The sequence below is a fragment of the Cyprinodon variegatus genome, unplaced genomic scaffold, assembly GCF_000732505.1.
Source record: "Cyprinodon variegatus isolate N-32 unplaced genomic scaffold, C_variegatus-1.0 Scaffold68, whole genome shotgun sequence".
Classification (NCBI taxonomy): domain Eukaryota; kingdom Metazoa; phylum Chordata; class Actinopteri; order Cyprinodontiformes; family Cyprinodontidae; genus Cyprinodon; species Cyprinodon variegatus.
In genome coordinates, this window is record NW_015150521.1 from 1,328,097 (window position 1) to 1,346,648 (window position 18,552).

The 18,552-nt window shown below is 40.1% G+C and overlaps 1 protein-coding gene across 3 annotated transcripts; it reads left to right on the forward strand.

Moving 5' to 3' along the window:
- Positions 1-1,488: 1,488 nt before the first annotated feature.
- s1pr2 (sphingosine-1-phosphate receptor 2) lies at positions 1,489-18,081 on the forward strand. Of its 3 annotated transcripts, none has more exons than XM_015372073.1 (2): positions 1,489-2,006; positions 16,565-18,081. In XM_015372073.1, exon 2 carries the CDS (start codon positions 16,717-16,719, stop codon positions 17,830-17,832), a length of 1,116 nt encoding a protein of 371 aa, XP_015227559.1. In that variant the 5' UTR covers positions 1,489-2,006; positions 16,565-16,716; the 3' UTR covers positions 17,833-18,081. The 3 variants fall into 3 exon arrangements, with proteins under 3 accessions (XP_015227559.1, XP_015227561.1, XP_015227560.1); XM_015372075.1 differs by lacking the exon at positions 1,489-2,006 and adding an exon at positions 2,253-2,273; XM_015372074.1 differs by lacking the exon at positions 1,489-2,006 and adding an exon at positions 8,875-8,978.
- The last annotated feature ends 471 nt before the right edge of the window (positions 18,082-18,552 follow it).

Sequence of the window (18,552 nt, forward strand, 5' to 3'; positions counted from 1 at the left end):
GAACGTGTAAATTCCCGTCAAATTTATTCTGACATCATTTAGCCTATGAGTCAGAGATGGAAGTAAGATGGGTAAATCTACAGAGTTTTGAAGAAGTGCCATCTGCTTCCTGTACCCAGTCTGTGGTCAATTTCCAAAGTAAATGAAAGCTGCCTGGTGTCACGCAAACCTATCATTTTCCATTTTCAGTTTTCATTGTATGGAAATACTTCAGAATTTTGACAAGGAAAACTGTTTATGCATTGTGGATTCGTAAAACTTCACAAATCTTCAAAAAAAAAAAAAAACTGTATTTTTTTTACACAGAAGCCAGGCACAGATGTTTTGCAAGTTCAGTAATGCATGACAACATTAAGAAGCTCCTTCTTTTCATAGACGCATGACATCACTGCCACAAGGGATGACTTTTAGGTTAATGACTGAAGACATTATTACCTCCTCAGAGGAGGCTGGATAGAGGCTCTTTCTCTGTAGACAGCACCTGCAGCCTCAGACATGACCCTGATGACTAACATGCACTCACCTCCTCTCCATTACACCTGAAATGGATCAGATTTCCAATGCAAATTGGATCTCAAAATAAATGTAAACTGATTTCATAACATACAATAAAATTCATATAATTTCCATGACGTTTTGGAGGAAACATATCCATCTGTAGTTGAAATGAATAATCCTTATGCTGTGTTTGTTGTGATCTCTCATATAAATATAGAATATCAGAAATACTAATACTAATTAGCAACCTCCTAAACTCAATAAAAATGGCTTACATTAAAAAGCATTCATAACTATAGCTTAAGAGAGAGAATTTCAACCATTAATTATCAGTTTATAAATAATTACCTCATACAATAAACTGTAAACCCCCTTTTGTAAACATACTGCTGCTGTTTTTGAAAGCAGTTATACTGAGTGGGTTGCTATGTCAATAAACAAGAAACTAAGTGAACAGGGTTCTGAGGTGGAACATGGTGACTGGATCATGCCAAGTTAGGTTTGATGTCATTCCCAAAAAGTTCTAGTTTCAGAGGTATCTGAAACCGACAGGTGGTTTCACTGTAGGTTTTCAAACTTTTTTCCACAGCGCTTCTCTTTAGGGAGGTTTCCACACAAAAATGTAAATTTGTTTCAGTTTTTTATTTTTCTGGAAACCCCCAATTTTCCATAAAAGCCTTTTCTGATGTAACCATACAGCAAAATCAAACTCATATCAATGTATTTATTTAAAAAATGTCAATTTTGGTTCAAGTTCTAATGAAATAAAAGCAAATACTTTTATAATCCCAGCTGATGGAAAGTAACAGATATTTGAACAACCCACTTGGCACAGGTTGTTCCTGTTAAAGCACCACCAGTCTTGCTCCAGTTTGAGAGCCTTAATGCTTGGAACAAAAAGAAAAAGGAAGTGAGGAGGTGGAACATCTGGACTTCATTTTGTGTTCAAAGTGGTTAAAAAACCTCCAGAAATAGGCTTAAGTTGTATTTTTTCCAAATATATTGCTCTCCGCCAATCTGCGCTGTTAGTTAAAACCGTCAGCGCGACTTGTGATGTTTCCACACACCCCACTCTCTCTCCACGCTGTGTGGGTGTGCGTTTTTGCGCGTGTGCGCAGTCTATTGTGTGTGCGCCTCCTTGAAGCTCCTCAGCCCCGTGGAGCTGTTGTTTCCACAGAGCTGCGGGACAATCAGTCGGGCGGCTGGATTTAGGGAAGACAAAAGAGAAAGTGAGAATTCTGCTTTTTTTCCCAACCCGTCTCTTTATGGGTTTCGCATCTGTTTGGTTCGCATCAGTTCCCGTTTTTAGAGGATTCATCGCGCTCTCGCCGGCGTGGATCTAGTTTCCACAGACTAGACAAGACATGCAGTCTAGTCATCCGGTAAAGTTTTGATTGACATCGCTGGTTCTCCACCTCAGAGCGGAGAACTTTTAACGCTGAGTTTTCAGTTTTTTGGGGACATTTGGACGCGGTTTCTCTATCGCTTCACGCTCTCTTTCTCATGGGGTAAGTTGTGCGCCCTTCTCCTTATATATATAGCCTATATATATACATTATAAAAGCATGTGCTGTAGCCTCAAACAACAAGGTTAATTTGCATCTGGATGAGTCAAACGCGTGTAATTATCAACTGAATCTCTACAGTCACATTGAATTCTGGAAATGTTTCGCCTTCACATGACAGCATCGCCCCCATTCAACACTTCCAGTTCCAGTCCCCGCTGCAGCCACTATGCGGGTACCGTCATGTGACAGATGTGCTTACAAAACTTTGTGAGTCTTTACAAAAAAAAAAAAAAAAAAAAAAAACACTTTATAGTTTTAAATAGACCTACATCTGTCCAGCAGAGCCTGTTGCATCATTTCCAGACAGTAAAAGCTGTATTGGTGGGGGGACATGCATGTTCCCAGCTCCTTGGAGCCTGCTGTGCTCCCCCTCATCCCCACCCCCACCTTCTGACCCCATCCGATGCTGTTGAGGCTTGTTCATCCGTCACTCTAAAGAAAGCATTGCATTGAAAGGATGTATTAATAAGACAAAAGCCCCCATTATCCCTGTGTACAGGAGTTAATCGCTTGGGGTTTGGAAATGGGCTTCTCTGAGAGCTCCAGTTTAGAGATTCTGCAAGCAGTAAATTAACAGAACCCCATGTCAGCAGAAATTAACATTGCACAATTTCATAATGCATAGAATGTTAACATGCAGTTGGGTCATTTTGGTCTTGTCCAAAGGCTCTGGATTCTGGGCAAAACTGTCTGATTTTTTTTTTTTCTTAAAAAGTTTGTTTTGGTGAGGAAGGAAACATAGGTGTCAGTGATCCAGAAATTGTCTTGGGAGAATCCTCAAGTCATGGAGTGATAAGATGATAAGAAAGAGGAACTGATGTTTATTGTCCTGATAAAAAGCCTGCATCCTCTTGCCTGTACTCTGTGCTTTGCCTGGTTCATTCTGCACAGTGTGAGGCTCATTATAAGGCTGTCTGAAACTGACTAGGATCTTGAAGGCTTTATTTAAACTCAAAGCTGCAGTTGTGTGGGAAAAATTAAACAAGTCATGCACACAGGGATGCTAAAAATCTTGTTTAGTTCAAGCCAGCATCTAGGTGTGATAAAATCAGGAGTGAGGGGTGAAGAGGAAGAACCATCAGCATAGTTTGGATAAGACTATCCAGTGTCGAAGTGGCTGTCAACAGACTGAGTGATGCTGCAGTTGTGCAAAAGGCTGCTGTCTTTGTTTGGGGCATGCATGACCACCTATGGTCATGACCGTTTTGAGGCAGAGGGCAGATGGATGCAGCGACATGTCAGTCAGTTTTGGGTTTGTGTGATCATATGGCTCACTGGGCCTGAAACAAACAGCCATCACATTCCCAGACCTGACTGCTGCTTGGCTTTTCAACACTTGCCATACAGCATCGCTAAAGGGTACTATGAAAAGCTTCACTAGTTTGACCCCAACTTCTCACCTCAAGGCAGCCTGTCAAAGAGACAAAGCAATCTTACCTGGCTCAACAGAGCTGAGTTGACTCTTGTCAGCAGGCCATTACCTCAGAGTTCAGGATCTGTGTGCTCTTGGCCCAGCTCGATATACTCATTGCCTCTGTATTCCCTTAAAAGATGACTGCAGTAATTTGAGCCCTCTCTGTGGGGACGGCTATGGGGTAGCGTGAGAAATGAAGACAAGTAGATGACCTGAATCAATAAATAGATGTATAAGTGCATGCATGGATAAATAAATTAATAGAATTTGAGTGGTGGGAACTAGAATTGTGGGATTTTTTTATTGGGCCAGCTCACAAGGGGATTGAAGGCGGGATGGATTTTGGATGGGTGGCGTCCATCACTGATGAGTGCTCACGTTTCAGCCAAGGCCTGGGAGAGGTCCGTTTATAGGAAGCAGCAAGAAGGCTTTTCCTCTGGGAGTTTTTTTTTTTTTCTTTGTTATTTTCTCCCCCCATTTCACTGAGTCGGATCAAATGAGCCGCATCTCCAAAAGATGGCTGCATGGAGCCACCTGCTAGCTCTGGCCTGTTTTTTATCTGGGTAACCATTAATAGGTCCTATTAATAAGTTGCAAGAGGTTCCTCCACTCAGACAGAGCAGAAACCACAGAATGTAGCAGCCAAAATGTAAACGCTAACAGATTTTTTTTGGGGGGGGTTGCACAGTGATATGAAGAATGATCTTAGACAGCCACCCGGGTTCTGACTGCTAAGAGTTCTTGCTGGTTCTCCCTTTAACAGAAAAACAGTTTCCTTGGGTGTGGCTGCTGGAGCAAAATAAACGCCTTCTGTTCGCAAGCTGCTGAAGTGCAAGTCACAACACACAGCTGACAGCATGTAGCCTTCTGACTCACAGCCTGGAGCTGGGAGTGTTTCCAATTGGAGGAATAAATATGGGGCTCTTTACTTTTGTTCCCATTTTATAAACACAGCTAAGAGAAGGAGGCGCTTACTCTTCCTTGGCAGGTAGAAGTATACATATGAACATTCACTGACCTTATCTTTCTTCTCTTTATTAAAACAACCCTTCTTAAATTTAAAATGAAGCTCTGATTATTTTATAAATATTTACATTCACTAATATTTGGAGGAGGGGGAAAAATGCGTTTGGTGATTTTATTCCAGTGAAAAAACTTTTTGGCGTAAACGTGTGCTGCTACATTCCTCTTCCTCTTAAAGTACTTGGATTAGCCACAGGACCCCCCATGACCAGGAACTGATGCTTGTAGCAGCATGTCAGGATTTCCTAATGCTTTCCAACATGAGGATAACGCGTCCCTCCTGTTCAGGATCGGATCAAACCTCAATCGCATAAAGCTGCAAGATGAGAGACGTGACGAAAATACTTTGATCTGAGGTCTAATTTTCTGCGTAGGAAATTGCTCATTGTTAGATGTAGACAAGCATATTGTCCCACCTCCAGGGACAGTGACAAGGAGACTGAATGCAGGGTTTCTGGTTTGCTCTGTGGCTTCAATGGGATCAGCAGCACTTTGCAATCTCTGTTTAGGCTGAGCTATGATTTATGACCTGGATGGGGAAAAAACTCGTCTGCTCTGGCTGTAGCCTTAATCGGTGTGGTCATGTCGTGGTTTCTTGATTTCTGGTCATTCTTAGGGCTCACTCTTGAGTGATTCTTTAAAAGGCAGGTACGCATGAAGATGCTGCTGCTTTCTGCAGACCTCCTTGTTTCTCCATGGGAAGTCTTTGTTATGCAGCTTGTTTGTACAGCTGGAGAACTCAACAGGATCACTTCAAAACCCCACCTCCAGAGACCCCAGGATATTTTGGAGAAAGTCTTGGATGTTGATTATCCCTGTGCTGCCAGTCAGAGTCTGCTGAAGCTATTCCTTTTATTTGTCTGTCATTCCCATGAGCTTCTCTGTTCATTAGATTTTCTAATGAATAACAGACCTTAAAAATACAGTCCAACCATGCATCATTTGGTAGCAGAAAGTGCATCTGCTTTTTGAAATTAGTAGACAGAAGAGCTTCACTAAAAGCCACCCACAAGAAGGGTCACGGCAGAGGTTAGACAGTTCTCTTAGAACAGACAGTTTCAGTAGAAGTGGAGGCATTTTGTGAAACTGACAAACGCGCAAAGGCATCCACTTTAGATGAGCCTTGCCAGACAGTTGAAGTTGGGGAATTGGCTTGTTCTTTTGATTAATGCTACACCACTGCGCTGGTCATCATCAGCTTGTCTGCCATACGCAGCCGGTCCAAAGTCTAAGAGACTCCGCACAGGATTTAATTTTGGGCCCATATTCCATCATCTTTGTCCTCCTTTTTTCTAATGTCAATACTTAATTTTTTTTGTTGTTTTTTTTCTTTTGCATTTTTGCCCTTTCAAATCTAATAAATGGTGTCCAATAAAGGCTATTACTCATTAGCAGAGGTAAAGTTTACATGAAATGTTTGCGCAGCTTTGACATAAAGCAGCTGGAGAGATGAACTGATCTTTAAATAATGACTGTTAACAGTTCATCAGAGGTTTTCCTTTGTATGCGAACTGGGGTTTTTGCTGCATTCGTGCAGAAGGTTTTCAGTGCAGCCTTTTTTAGTTCGGTGCAAAGGTGTAACCAACGGATACAACTTAAAACCTATACAGATGCAGAATGTTTTGTGCATGGGACTAAAGTGCACAAATCCATCCCCAGCAATCGGTAAAGTTTCTCATTCAGCTACATTGGCTTTGGAGACAAATAGCATCATAGAACCAAAGCTATCAGCGATCAGGTATGAGGTTCACCGTTCACTGAACTTAATTACTGACTTAAAACAACAACAAAAACCTCAACATCATACTGATATGGAGGAAAATCATCTTAAGCAGACGTGTGAGTGCAACTGTATTTTGTTAAAAAAGGGGTCTGTAGTTGGCAGTTGTAGCTAAATCTTGATTAGTTCTCTACTGTGGTCATTTTAAGATGTGAAATGTGATAATGTAAAAAGTGTAAACATTCCTCATTGGCTCTTGCATAGAGCTAACAAATGTGTGCATCGTTCTCCTAGACTGAAAAGTACTGAAACCTATCCGAACCTTGGCAATAATACCAAGGTACAGGGGGGATCCCAGGCAGCTTTACATGTTGCTTCTGTATTCGTGTATTCTGATTTTCACATGACTCTAGATAAAAAGCTCTTAAAAGCAAACTAACAAAAGCAGATCCCTAAAATGGATAGCAACTGGAGAGTATATGGGCAATGTTCCCTTTTCAGGGAACTGTGTTTTTTTTTCTCCCCTCCATTAAAACAGGGCTTTGTTTAATGGATCTTCTTTTCCAAAGGAGTCTTTTAAGCATTTCCTATAAAGACCAATTAAAAGGAAAGATCAGATGCTCTGTCAAGTCAGATATAGATTAGTGGCCATTAGGTAAATGCAGTTGGGAATGCATTTTGATTTGTTATATTAGATTTTGTAGATGTAATTTTTCACCTGAATAGGCTCCAATATTAATTATGTTTTTCTATTCCTCTTTTGTTTACAAAATACACACTCTGTAACATATGCTCTCACGGTCTGCAACAAATAATGTCCCTCAGAGCTTTTCCCAGCAATGCAAGAAAACTTGAGAAGGGGTGGAGTTCGAGGTCTATCTAAAGATTAGAATGTGAGCAAAGAGCAAAACAAAAGACAACTAAGGAACCTTTTCATTAAGAGCCTGATGTCTCTTAATGAAAAGGTACCATAGTTGTCTTTTGTTGACAAGAACATTGGAAGGTGGAGAGGTCCAGCTTTTCTCCCATCTGACCTACAAACTTTCTCTGCAGCTCTTTGGAGAAAACGTGCCCAAGAGGAAACTGCAAAGTAGAGATGTGAACTGGTGTCATCCGATGCACTAAAGTAACAACTTTAAGCATGTGGTTAACACTAGCCCTCTTTCAAACACGTAGGCCAAAACAAGTAACATCAATGTTTTTCACGTGAAGCTCACCTCTGTACTGAAGGGAAACAAAAAGCCTATGTTTTATAAATGGCCTACAGTAAAACCCTGGGACAGTTACACAGCTAAAATAAGATCCTGCCCGTGGAAGAAAAGCTCATCGTTTCAGAACATACATAATTGCACATACAGATTTTATGTGGGTTAAAAATGTTCTTTTTTAACCGGAAAGCTCAAATGTCCTGATTTGAAAACTTACATCACAGTGAGGGTTGTGAGAGAGACTTTTTAAGAGGTCTTTAACAACATGCTCCCTTCAAATGCATGCTAAATAAATCCGTCTTGATGTTCTTTTAATCACGTTTCTGTGGCCCCCTGCTTTTTGATCTCTGCGGTAAGTTTAAAATATACACAGAAAGGAGGAGGCGTTGGGGTGGATATGATGTGGCTTTAGAAATCAGGGTTTAGTATTAAATAGAAATCTGAAAATTGGAGAGATTTAAGATCGGAAAATGGGTCTGAAATGGCCAATAGTGGTCTATGAGTGACCATGATAATGTAACTGCCTCTCAGGCATAACCTTTAGACACTAACCCCTCCCGTCTGGGAAGAGTGGGACAGGGAAAGGCAGGGGGAGGGCTTATGCTTCCTGGGGCTACATGATGTCCTTCTTTACACAGTTCTTTGTTTTTATCTCGAATCGCTGCTGCTCTTAAAACCTCATTAGGAACTGCAATGGATAAAGCATTGCCTAGTTGCTGAGATGATGTTAGCAGCAGAAACGAAATCAGTAACTTTGAAACTGAGAACAGAAGAAAAAAACAACACATTACTTTTGCCCCAGACTGACAGATTGGATGCTTCAGAGGAGATTGTGCCCAAACTGTCAAAGTGTTTGACGAGCGAAAGGGTAATCCCTAATTATATGACGAAACCCTGCATATTGGGGACACACGCACGACCCTAGTGTCTTGTAGATTATATGCGACGTTTGTGAAGCCTGAACGCCAATGGTAGACAACAAAGACATAGGGAGGCACGCTGCGTGTGACTAGATATTACATATTTGACACAAAGAATACAAAAACACAAGAGGGAACAGTTAATTCTGTCAACAAAAAAGGAAGTGCTAAACGTTCACCCAGAAGCAATGATGCACCTGTGATATTATCATCATTTTGAATTTAATACTTCTCTATTTAGAAATAGGGTCTAGATTCAGGCCTCGGGCTGCTAAGCAACAGACTCCTCTTTCCTCTGCTTCTCTTCTGTTCTCTGCTACCAAAACTTTGATTCCTTTCTAATGTAAAATTGTCAAGATGTTACAAAGCCTTTATAATATTTAAGCTTCTTTCAAACACTATAAATTCTTCTAGATGATACTTCTCCTTAATTTTTTTTGCTTGGTTCGTGTGACCTTTTAGCAAAAAAAACACTTCCTACCCTTTTATCCTCTCGCTTCTGTTGCATACACGCAGTGTGCAGGAAATAACTGAGAATGTGTGAGACTCCCTTTCTCTCTTTCCAGATATAACTGTCTCATAATCTTCTGTAAACACCTAAAGGATGTACAGATTAACAGATCAAAGGTATGAACTCTTTTTTTTCTTTTTTTTTTTGGTGAGATTTTTTAGATGTAGCAATAGTTGAATTTTGAAGGTTTTTCTGCTGTAAGATGACATTTACTTTGCTCTTTAGTTATTTTTAGTGATAGCTTCTGCTTGGCTTTGTTGTGAAACAGATGCCGGATGACAATTTCTGTCATCATAAACTGTCTGCATCACCTTTGGGTTTTTTTTTTAATCTCTAGTAATGTTTTTTCTGCTTTGATGCATGCAGAAAGAGATTAGCTCAGCTACTACTGTACAGATACACTCAGTTTCTCCAGATCACTTTAGTTTAGTTGATCTTATAGATGACATTTTCTCCAGCTGTGTAGATATGGAACACATGGGTCATTTGAAGGACCAGGATAAAAGTTTTGTCGCTGTACAGCAGCGGTGATCTAAACCCTCCCCCCTTGCTGTTGTAAGAAGGCTGGAAAAATATATAATTGCCAGTGAACAATCAATAGTTTGGCTTTGCTTATGTAAAAAAAAAAAAAAAAGGGGTATCACACGTGGTTGGAGGCCCGCAGTTCAGTGATAGATAATACAGCAGAGTTGCTGCAGGCAAGGTATATTTCCATTGATTTCTGGTTGCATGTTGTGACTCTACGATGCAGCTCGATAGACCAACAAAAGCCTGCCTTTGGGGGGGCTTCAGAGTGCCTCACTGACCTCTCCATGGTCTAGATGGGGGCACGACCATCATAACGATCCAGTTTAAGGTTTAGTAGAGGAGCAGAGACGAATAGAACATGTATTTTTTCATGTCAGTTACTTCTTTTGAAATGTTTTGGGAGTTGTGGTGAAAGTCTGTGGTGGGAACTGCTGTGCTTCCTTTACACGTGTGTGTGTGTGTGTGTGTGTGTGTGTGTGGGAGAGAGAGAGCGAGAGAGAGACAGAGACATGTTAACACTTGACTGGGGTAACTTTCTGAATACTGTATGTATTATCTGGAATTTTCCTTTGAGGTGATTTTGAGGTGTTTCGACATGTGTTCCCTCATAATTAAAATTATGGTCAGATATTTGCTTCCTTTAGCAATCATCCTTATTTGCTAACATGGGAAACAAATATAAAGCTAGTTTGCTTCATTAGTGAATACAATTTCTAGATACAGACCAGTTCATCCATTTAAGCAATATGGAAGTATGAACAGCCTTGGATGGTAGAGGGATTATAATGGCCAGGAAGAAGACCGGTTCTGTTTTGGTTTCATTGTTCTTGTTTTGTTTTTTTTTAATGAAGATGCCCGGGGGTTAAATTTGGGCAGAAATCCCAAAAGCAAAAAGAAGATTGTATCAAGATACGAGGTGAAGCTGGTAGAATCAAAGGGGTCCTTAAAATGCCTTGTTCTCAGTCATAACATTTTTGGGTATGGCTGAAGAGGTGAGTTTAGGCAAAGCCGTCAGCCGACACGAGCCAGTTATAATAATAGTTTCAGGAGAAATCAACCAATGTTTAAATAGTTTGAAAATATCATTAGTGTTTGTTTTTATTTAGTTTCGACATCTGATTTTCAATTCCATTTAGGTTTGAATTTGTTTGTTGTATTTGTTAGCTACTTTAGTTTAGTTTAGTTTTAGTCTTCCAGATTAGGACAGACCATAGCAGCCACACAAATTACCTGACTGCCATCATGTCATCTGCTGAGGTACAGTGGAAAAAAAGTGAAAACATCAACCAGAAACTCGAACTATATTAATGCGTTATATGATAAACATATAAATAAAAAACTAAACATATATCTAAAAAAAAAAATCTATTAGTTTTGTAAACTATTTTAATGTCAGTTTCCGTGTTTTTGCAATATAAACCTTTTCCGTTTTGTCATTTTGTTAGTATCAGTTGCATGTTATAGTGAGAAGCTTGTGGAAGTATACCAGAAAATATTGGACCTAAATCACATAGTTTTTGGATGTTTAGCCAGTGTAACTTCAAACCCCAAATTATGTGGGGAAAAAAAAAAAAATTTAGATGTTGCACATTGTAAACACGAAGATTTCTGAGTTCTTTTGCACAAGCTATGTAAATATCTTGATTCAGAAAAACATAATAACCGAATCAGCTCAGTTTTGGTTTTATTAGAAGAATTAACAAAAAAGTAAAAAAGGAAGGAGATGTACAAGCAAAAGCTTAAAAATATAGGTTGCTGATACTTGTGGCTGAAGAAATATATTACAGATAAGATAAAGCTTGTTAATTATAGAAGTAAAACTACGGTAAGAGGAAAAAGACTGACTCAGTTGTAGGACTGTGTTTATTGTAGATTTCTGTTTATTAAACAAAAGGCTGGTTAAGTGTCTTTCAGCCTAATGTCTCTATGTGGCTGCAGTAAGTCATTAAACCACTGATAAATATGTCAAATATACATATGTTATACATATATTTAAAGTTTATTAAAACAAAAAATGTATATGTTTAAAGTCTACAGCGACTTCCTTTTCAGTAGCTTTAGATTAGCAGAAGCTGGATTGCCTCTGTTTGTTGCCACTACTGTGGCTTTTGTGCAGGGAGGATGAAGGGCAGATGGAGGAGGATACGTTACGTTTCTAACCACAAACTGCTGAAGTGCAGCAGATGCGTTTGTGACTGACTAAACAGCCCTTAAAAACATTTGAATGCAAACTTGATAAGATGCAAATAAAAAACTGTCTAAATTTCAGCTTCATCTCTTATCTTAGACAGTTGCTAGAGATCATGAGAGGGAAATATGCCTCTGCTTGCTCAGACAATGGCGAGGTACCTAGCTGTTTCAGGAGCTTTCACACCAGGGGAAAGTGGAGTCTAATTTAGGTGTAGTTCAACGGCTTGCAGGCGATGTAATGAGACGGTGTTGCCTCGTATTTTTTAGTGGGCAGTCTGCTAATTGGGGCTTATCGGGTGTTACTGGGAAAGCACCTTAGGCCTTTTGTGCTGTCTTCAGTCCCATGTTGATGAAGGGAAATCTGTCTCCTCATGGGATTATCTAGTAGCAAGAGTCCAATTTCAGCAGCAAACTTTCTTCTTCACCTTTTGCATGATTAAAAAAAACAAAATCTCTGCGCTAAGTGCAATTGTTTGCAGCTGTGATGTGTGGTGTTGAAGTGGGCGGAGCTGTTAGAAGTATGGCGTGCGTTCATGGGAATGTGCACCACAACACTATCTCAAGTAGTCTTTGAGTTTTATCTCAAATAAGAAATGTACTCTTCGGTTTTTTTTTTTTTTGAAGAGGATATCCTGTCTCTTTTTTTTATTGCATTTACTTCTGTGACTTGATTTACACATTTGTTCTCAGGATGTTTTCTTTTATCCATTCTTACAATATTTCTTTGGCCTTAAAGAGTAATTTGAAGCAGGATGTTAAGTTCTTAAACCCTGCTTCTTCTTAAGTTGTCTTACAACACATGACACCAGTGATATAAAGTTGGAATTGAATCTGCTTTATAATATAAACTTGCACTTCCTACCCCTGTGTACGTGGCAGGTTTGGATTGTGACAGCTCTACTGCGGTATTGCTTTACTGCTTTTAATGTTTCTGTTGCTATTCTTTGGAAACAAAATATTTGAAATCATTGAATGAAAATACAAATATTAGACAAAGATAAATAAGTGACATGTTTATTTATATATTTATAGTGTGAGTCAAACATTTATTTAGGGAAAAAGCTATTCAAACCAACGTGGCCCTGTTTGAAAACTGACCCAACCCCTCCCCTTGTGTATAATCATGAATAAACTGTGTTTAACCACAAAAGCTGAGTCCAGTTTCAACAGTCACACCCAGAACTGATAACAGTTTTACCTGCTGAATTAAGAAATCACTTGAATAAAACCTGTCTTGCAACATGAAGTAGGCTCTGAGATGTCAAAAAAAAAACCCAGAACATTGGAGAAAACTTTCCACAAGCAGCTGTTCTATCAAACTTATGTGGCCAATTAATCTTAAACTTCAGCATTTATGATTCAACAATAGGAAAGAAATTGGGAAAAAGTTGCATCCAAGAGAAAGAACCAAAGTAAAAACTGTGCTGAACAAAAGCAGCACATCTCTTATTTCTTCATTAACATCTTGCTGATCGCTGGCTCTTTCTGAAAGATAAACGATGAAACAAAAGCATGTTTAGAAGGTGTGCATTCCAGTAAATCTTGCTGAGAGCCAACACAGAATTTTCGCCATAAACAGAGCCATGAATATTGACCACATAAAAAAAAAGAAAATCTTGAAGGGGAATTTAGACCATCAGTTCAAGACCTTAAAGCCAAACACATTCAGGCCAGTTATGTGAAGCACATTCAGCTCCTAATGACTTGGAACAAAAAATGTGACTCTAAACATGAATCTGAGATTCCATGGCGTTATCTCAAACTGAACAGTGGGACAAAATTCCTTTGGATTTAAAAATATCCCCTCATCTCCAGTTTCTAATGGCATTCACTGCTGCCAAGCGTGGCATAGCAAACCATTAGGTTAAGACGTGCCTGTCAACATGAAGGAGGGACAACAGTTTAGTTGTCCTAGGCCCAGGATAGCTTCACAAAAAAACACTTGTGAAGAATTATATAGGCTTTTTTATTTCAGTTAAATAAAATCCTTTCTTGTTGTTTTCTTCAAATTGTCCCTCACGGGGTTGGGGAAGTACACTTCCACCCTACGTTCCCAAAAATGGTTGATAACTGGTAAACAACCAGCTGTCTGTGCAGACTGTAATCATCTTATTTGGTAAAGAGGTGCATCCACCACTGCACCTGCAAACTCAGGCTGGATATAAACAATATTCTACTTAACAGCTAAACCTAAACAGCTAAAAATGTTTTTTACTTTAACATTTAGAGCTCAAAAATGACAAAGTTTTAATGTGCTTGTAAAAAAAAAAATCCTAGTAATTATGAAATATGTTTTTCCCCCCAATGGCCATATGCCAAAGACATTATGAATCACTTTACAAATCAAAATAATTCTTCTTACAATAAAACCAGCTGACTTTCAGTATCAGGTTTAGCATTGGAAGCCAGAAAGTGTGTTTAAAATGTATATTTTTATGCACAACATTTAACAAATATTTAATAAAAAATTTTATTAGATTCCCCTTTACTACATTGCATGATCAGTAAATACTTTCAGTTATTCATAGAAAGATAAGATACATTTTTTCCTAGGTTGGTTTGGTTAGCTTTTGTCGGCCATTAAATGAAATCACTATTAGAAAACCATCTTTAGTATTACGTAGGATTCATTGTATATTATTCATTTCTGTTTGAAGATCTGAAACTGTGTGACCTACAGAGAGTTTCGAACATAAGCCTCTTTTGTAACCTGGGCTGCTCTACAACCCAGTTTTTTTTTGGTTGTTTTTTTTTTTTAAGCCATTTCAAGAAAAAAATTGTAAAACAGGATTTTTTTCAAAACCTTTGTGTCTGGGTTGAACATAGGGCACAACTTTGACAATGAGTTGTGTGAAGTGATGCTGGCGGTGGGGGGTGGTTTACGTTGCAGGAAGCTTGTACTGCGGCTGACCAATCACCGGAAGAAAGCCTCTGAATGACACGTTAGGTAGAAGGGCTTGGCCAAACACGAGTCAGCGCAGCAAGCAAACCAGTCTGTCAGGTTGCCCCACATGTAGCAAAATCCCTTAATGACAGACAACAAAGACTCCACGCTGACTAGGGGACATTAAGTTGTCCATACACAGCAAACGAAGATAGACGCTGTCCTGCAAAAACTGGACCAAGAAAAAAAACAAAGGAAAGTCTGTGGCCTTACTTAGTAGACAGAAATCTGTGGAGATGCAGCAGTTTTCCATGAATAAAATCATTATGCTCCAATAATGCAACCTAATGTAATAACCCTGCTGCAGCAGGCACATGTGCTTAAGCTCAAGTCTCCTATTTATGTCTATAAATGGAGCTGAAAAGGATGGGGAGAAGACAGACCTCCTGAGATGGCAGTTCGATAACAGAGTGCTCGGTGAATATATCCCTACTATGATCAAGTGTCAGCAGCTAAATGGATGTGCTGCTTCTTTATAAAGACCAAAGGCCAAGGCTAGCCACTCTGAAGGAGCCTATTGTTCTTTGCTCTTGCTTAAGGAAACAATGTTCTTGTTCTACTTGGCAGCCGACAGCAGCTGTATACTTAACCTTCCTGTAAACAGGAGGATATTTTGCCCTAGTGATCAGTTGGTCATGATTAACTTTGTGTGTGAAGTAATATTTCTCTGTTTCTGGAAAAAAGGTTTGGAGCAGGTTTTTCTGTCCCTGCATGTGCGTAAGTCACGGTGGTGTTGCCTTTGTGTCCAGATGCTGTTCCACATGCCTGATCTTCGTCTGCTTTTGTCTCGTTTTGTCTCTATCTGCCTTCCAAGGTTCTGATTCAAAGCCCAGTAAAACCGTCAGCCGGTCCAGGCGTAGTTTCCATCCATTTATTTAGAAAAAAAAAAAAAAACTGGTTTGCTGCCATCCAGGAGAGCAAATTCAGGCTGTGGAAGGAATCATCAGTCTTGAATTACTCTAGGAGCTGGTCTATAGAGGGATCGTGTTACTTTTGACAGGTTTTAGACACCAGCTTCACCTCTAATTAGATTTCCAGAGCTTAAACATACTGTGTGCTCAGTCCTAAAGCATCTCTCTCTCATATATTCTTTTATTTTCTGACATTTGGGAGGAGGCTGTTGCTACAAAAAAGTGATGGGAAACCATGACGGCGGTAGTGGAAGTTCTTTTTGCTTTTTCATGTCTTCAGATGCATTATTAAACTTAAAAGGTCAGAGATGTTTCCACCTTAGATTTTATTCATTTTTACAGGTGCTTCACTTGGGGAAAATTTTAATCTGTCATATTACTGCTGTGAGCGTCTTTTTCACCAGTAATATGCAAAAGAGAAAGTAATACTACGGCACACAATCAAGTCTTAACAAGTATTTATTTTTTTTTTTTTTGTGCAAGTTGGAGAAGCCCCCACTGCTTCCTAGCAGGGATCTGTTTGATTTGCTTCTGGCTTTTCGCCGCTGGCTGGAAGTGGGTGGTTGGGCAGGTCAGGGCGAGGAGGTCTGGCTGATCCACCAGCTATGCTAAAGTTTCAAGAGGTAGCTCACTGGAGTGGAATGGCTCACTCCGCACAACAATGCGGTGTGTTGACAGCCGGGTGCTCGGACAGGGTTAGAGGAATGTCCCCTTCAGACTGAGAGAGCAGCCCTTTGTCTCCATGCTCGGAGAGAATTCTTTCTTTCACCTGGAGAATGACGTCCGATTTCACAGGGTCACCATGAAAATGACAAAAGTAAACATTGTATTATTGCATTAGGAAAATCTAAATATGCTTTTCTGTGATAAGATTAAAAATGTGAGCAGGGCTTCAACTTGGATTGTTTGGCTGGAAATTGTAAATTCAAACTTCAGATTCTCATTGCGTGCTAACATCTGTTTGAAAACTCTGCGTTTTTTTCCACTGTTAGAAATCCTCTATATAAAGAGGCTTTGCCCTTCAGTTGCTAAAATAATCTGTTGACTCTGTCTCTGTTTATTTAAATGCTGATTTCCTTTTTGTAGAAACCAAACTAATCCGGGTCTTCTCTCTGTCTTTGCATTGCAGGTGACCCTTTTACAGATGTGGAGACATGACTGTTGGACTGTAGTTCCACCCCTCACCCCCCCCTACAGACACACTCCCTAAAGGTGTTTTCCTGTCCTTCCAACAGAGACAGCCATTAATGCCCTGGACACTTTGCACAACTTGACGTTTATATGGAGCTTTGCTGTAAAGCCACTGGGGTCGGCCACTCTGGCACCATGGAGTGCAAGTTTTCCCACTACTACAAAAAGGAGCTTATCATATGCCACTATGCCCAGGCTAAAAACAAGACCATTAATGATACATTTAATGACTATAAGGTAAAAGAGCAGTTCACTGTTACTAATATTGTCATCGTAATCCTCTGCACAATCATCATTGTCGAGAACCTCCTGGTCCTACTTGCTGTCCTCCGCAACAAGAAGTTCCACTCAGCCATGTTCTTCTTCATCGGCAACCTGGCGTTCTCCGACTTGCTGGCTGGTTCTGCCTACATAGCCAATGTATTACTCTCAGGATCAATGACCCTGGAACTCTTGCCGTTGCAATGGTTCATCAGAGAAGGAACGGCATTTATCGCTCTGGCTGCATCCGTCTTCAGCTTGTTGGCAATAGCTATAGAGCGCTTCATTGCCATCACCAAAGTCAAAGTGTATGGCTCAAACAAAACGTGCCGCATGTTCCTGCTGATAGGAGCATGTTGGGTCACTTCAATTCTGCTCGGAGGACTTCCCATCCTAGGCTGGAACTGCATCTGCAACCTCCCTGACTGCTCAGCTGTGCTGCCACTCTACTCTAAGCAGTACATACTTTTTGTTGTCTCCATTTTCACCCTCATACTGCTCTCTATCGTCATCCTCTATGTGAGGATCTATTTGATTGTTCGCTCCAGTCACCGGGAAGCAACGAACACCCAAGCATATTCCCTTTTGAAAACAGTTACAATAGTGCTTGGTGTCTTCATCGTGTGTTGGCTGCCAGCTTTTACCGTGCTGCTCCTGGATTCCTCGTGCAGCATGCAGGGCTGCCCTGTGCTCGATCACGCGAAGGTGTTTTTTGCTTTTGCCACTGTGAACTCTGCTCTTAACCCCATGATATACGTGCTGCGCAGCAAGGACATGAGGAGGGAGTTTCTGCGCGTGCTGTGCTGCTGGGGTGTGCTGCCGAGCGGCCGGCCTTCTGAGCGCTGCCTGGTCAATTTGAAGAGCTCCAGTTCTTTGGAACATTGCACCAACAAATTCGAACACCAGACCACGCCCATCATGCAAACGTGTACCACCTGTGTCTGACTTGCTGCAAACACATTAGATGGCTTATTTTTGTGTGCACAAGAGGGAAAAAACATCATGATGAGGTGGACAGATGTTACTTACTGGGAATAGACCTCTGCGCGGTTGGGATACAGCTCACTGTTTGGACACATTTACTCAGTGCAGATTGTTTTTCACATAAAACACAGTGACTCTACAATCAGCTTTTAAGAGTTGCACTCTTCCTGAAAATGTTGTGAAAAGATTATAAGACAGAATCAATTGATAAAAAAAGATAAATGTGAAAAAGGCTTTTTAGCTAGGTACTTTTATCAGTAAAATGTGGAGCATACCATTTTCATTTATGTGCTTCTTTTTAAACATGTAACCCCATATTAAAAAGTAAAAGTAGGGACAGAACATGCATTATATCCTTATAGGGTAAAGCTGTATCAATGCATAGCTTGCAGAGTTGCACTTTGTCCATTAGAATGCAGATGGTCCTGTCTAAATTTTGACTGCATGGCTCCTCGTTGTAGAGGCAGGAAAAGATTCTTCACACATTTTTATTAAAACAAGAGAAAGCAGTTGGCAACAATTAGCACTCCAAACCTCTACCACACCGATTGTTCCTTCACCAAACAAGGAATATATATTTCCTATATAACCTTGCTTAACCAATTTGAATAACCACAACAAAAGTACATATTCTGCTTTATTTAGTGCATGAGATAAAGTGTAATGCATTTGTAAGAGCTA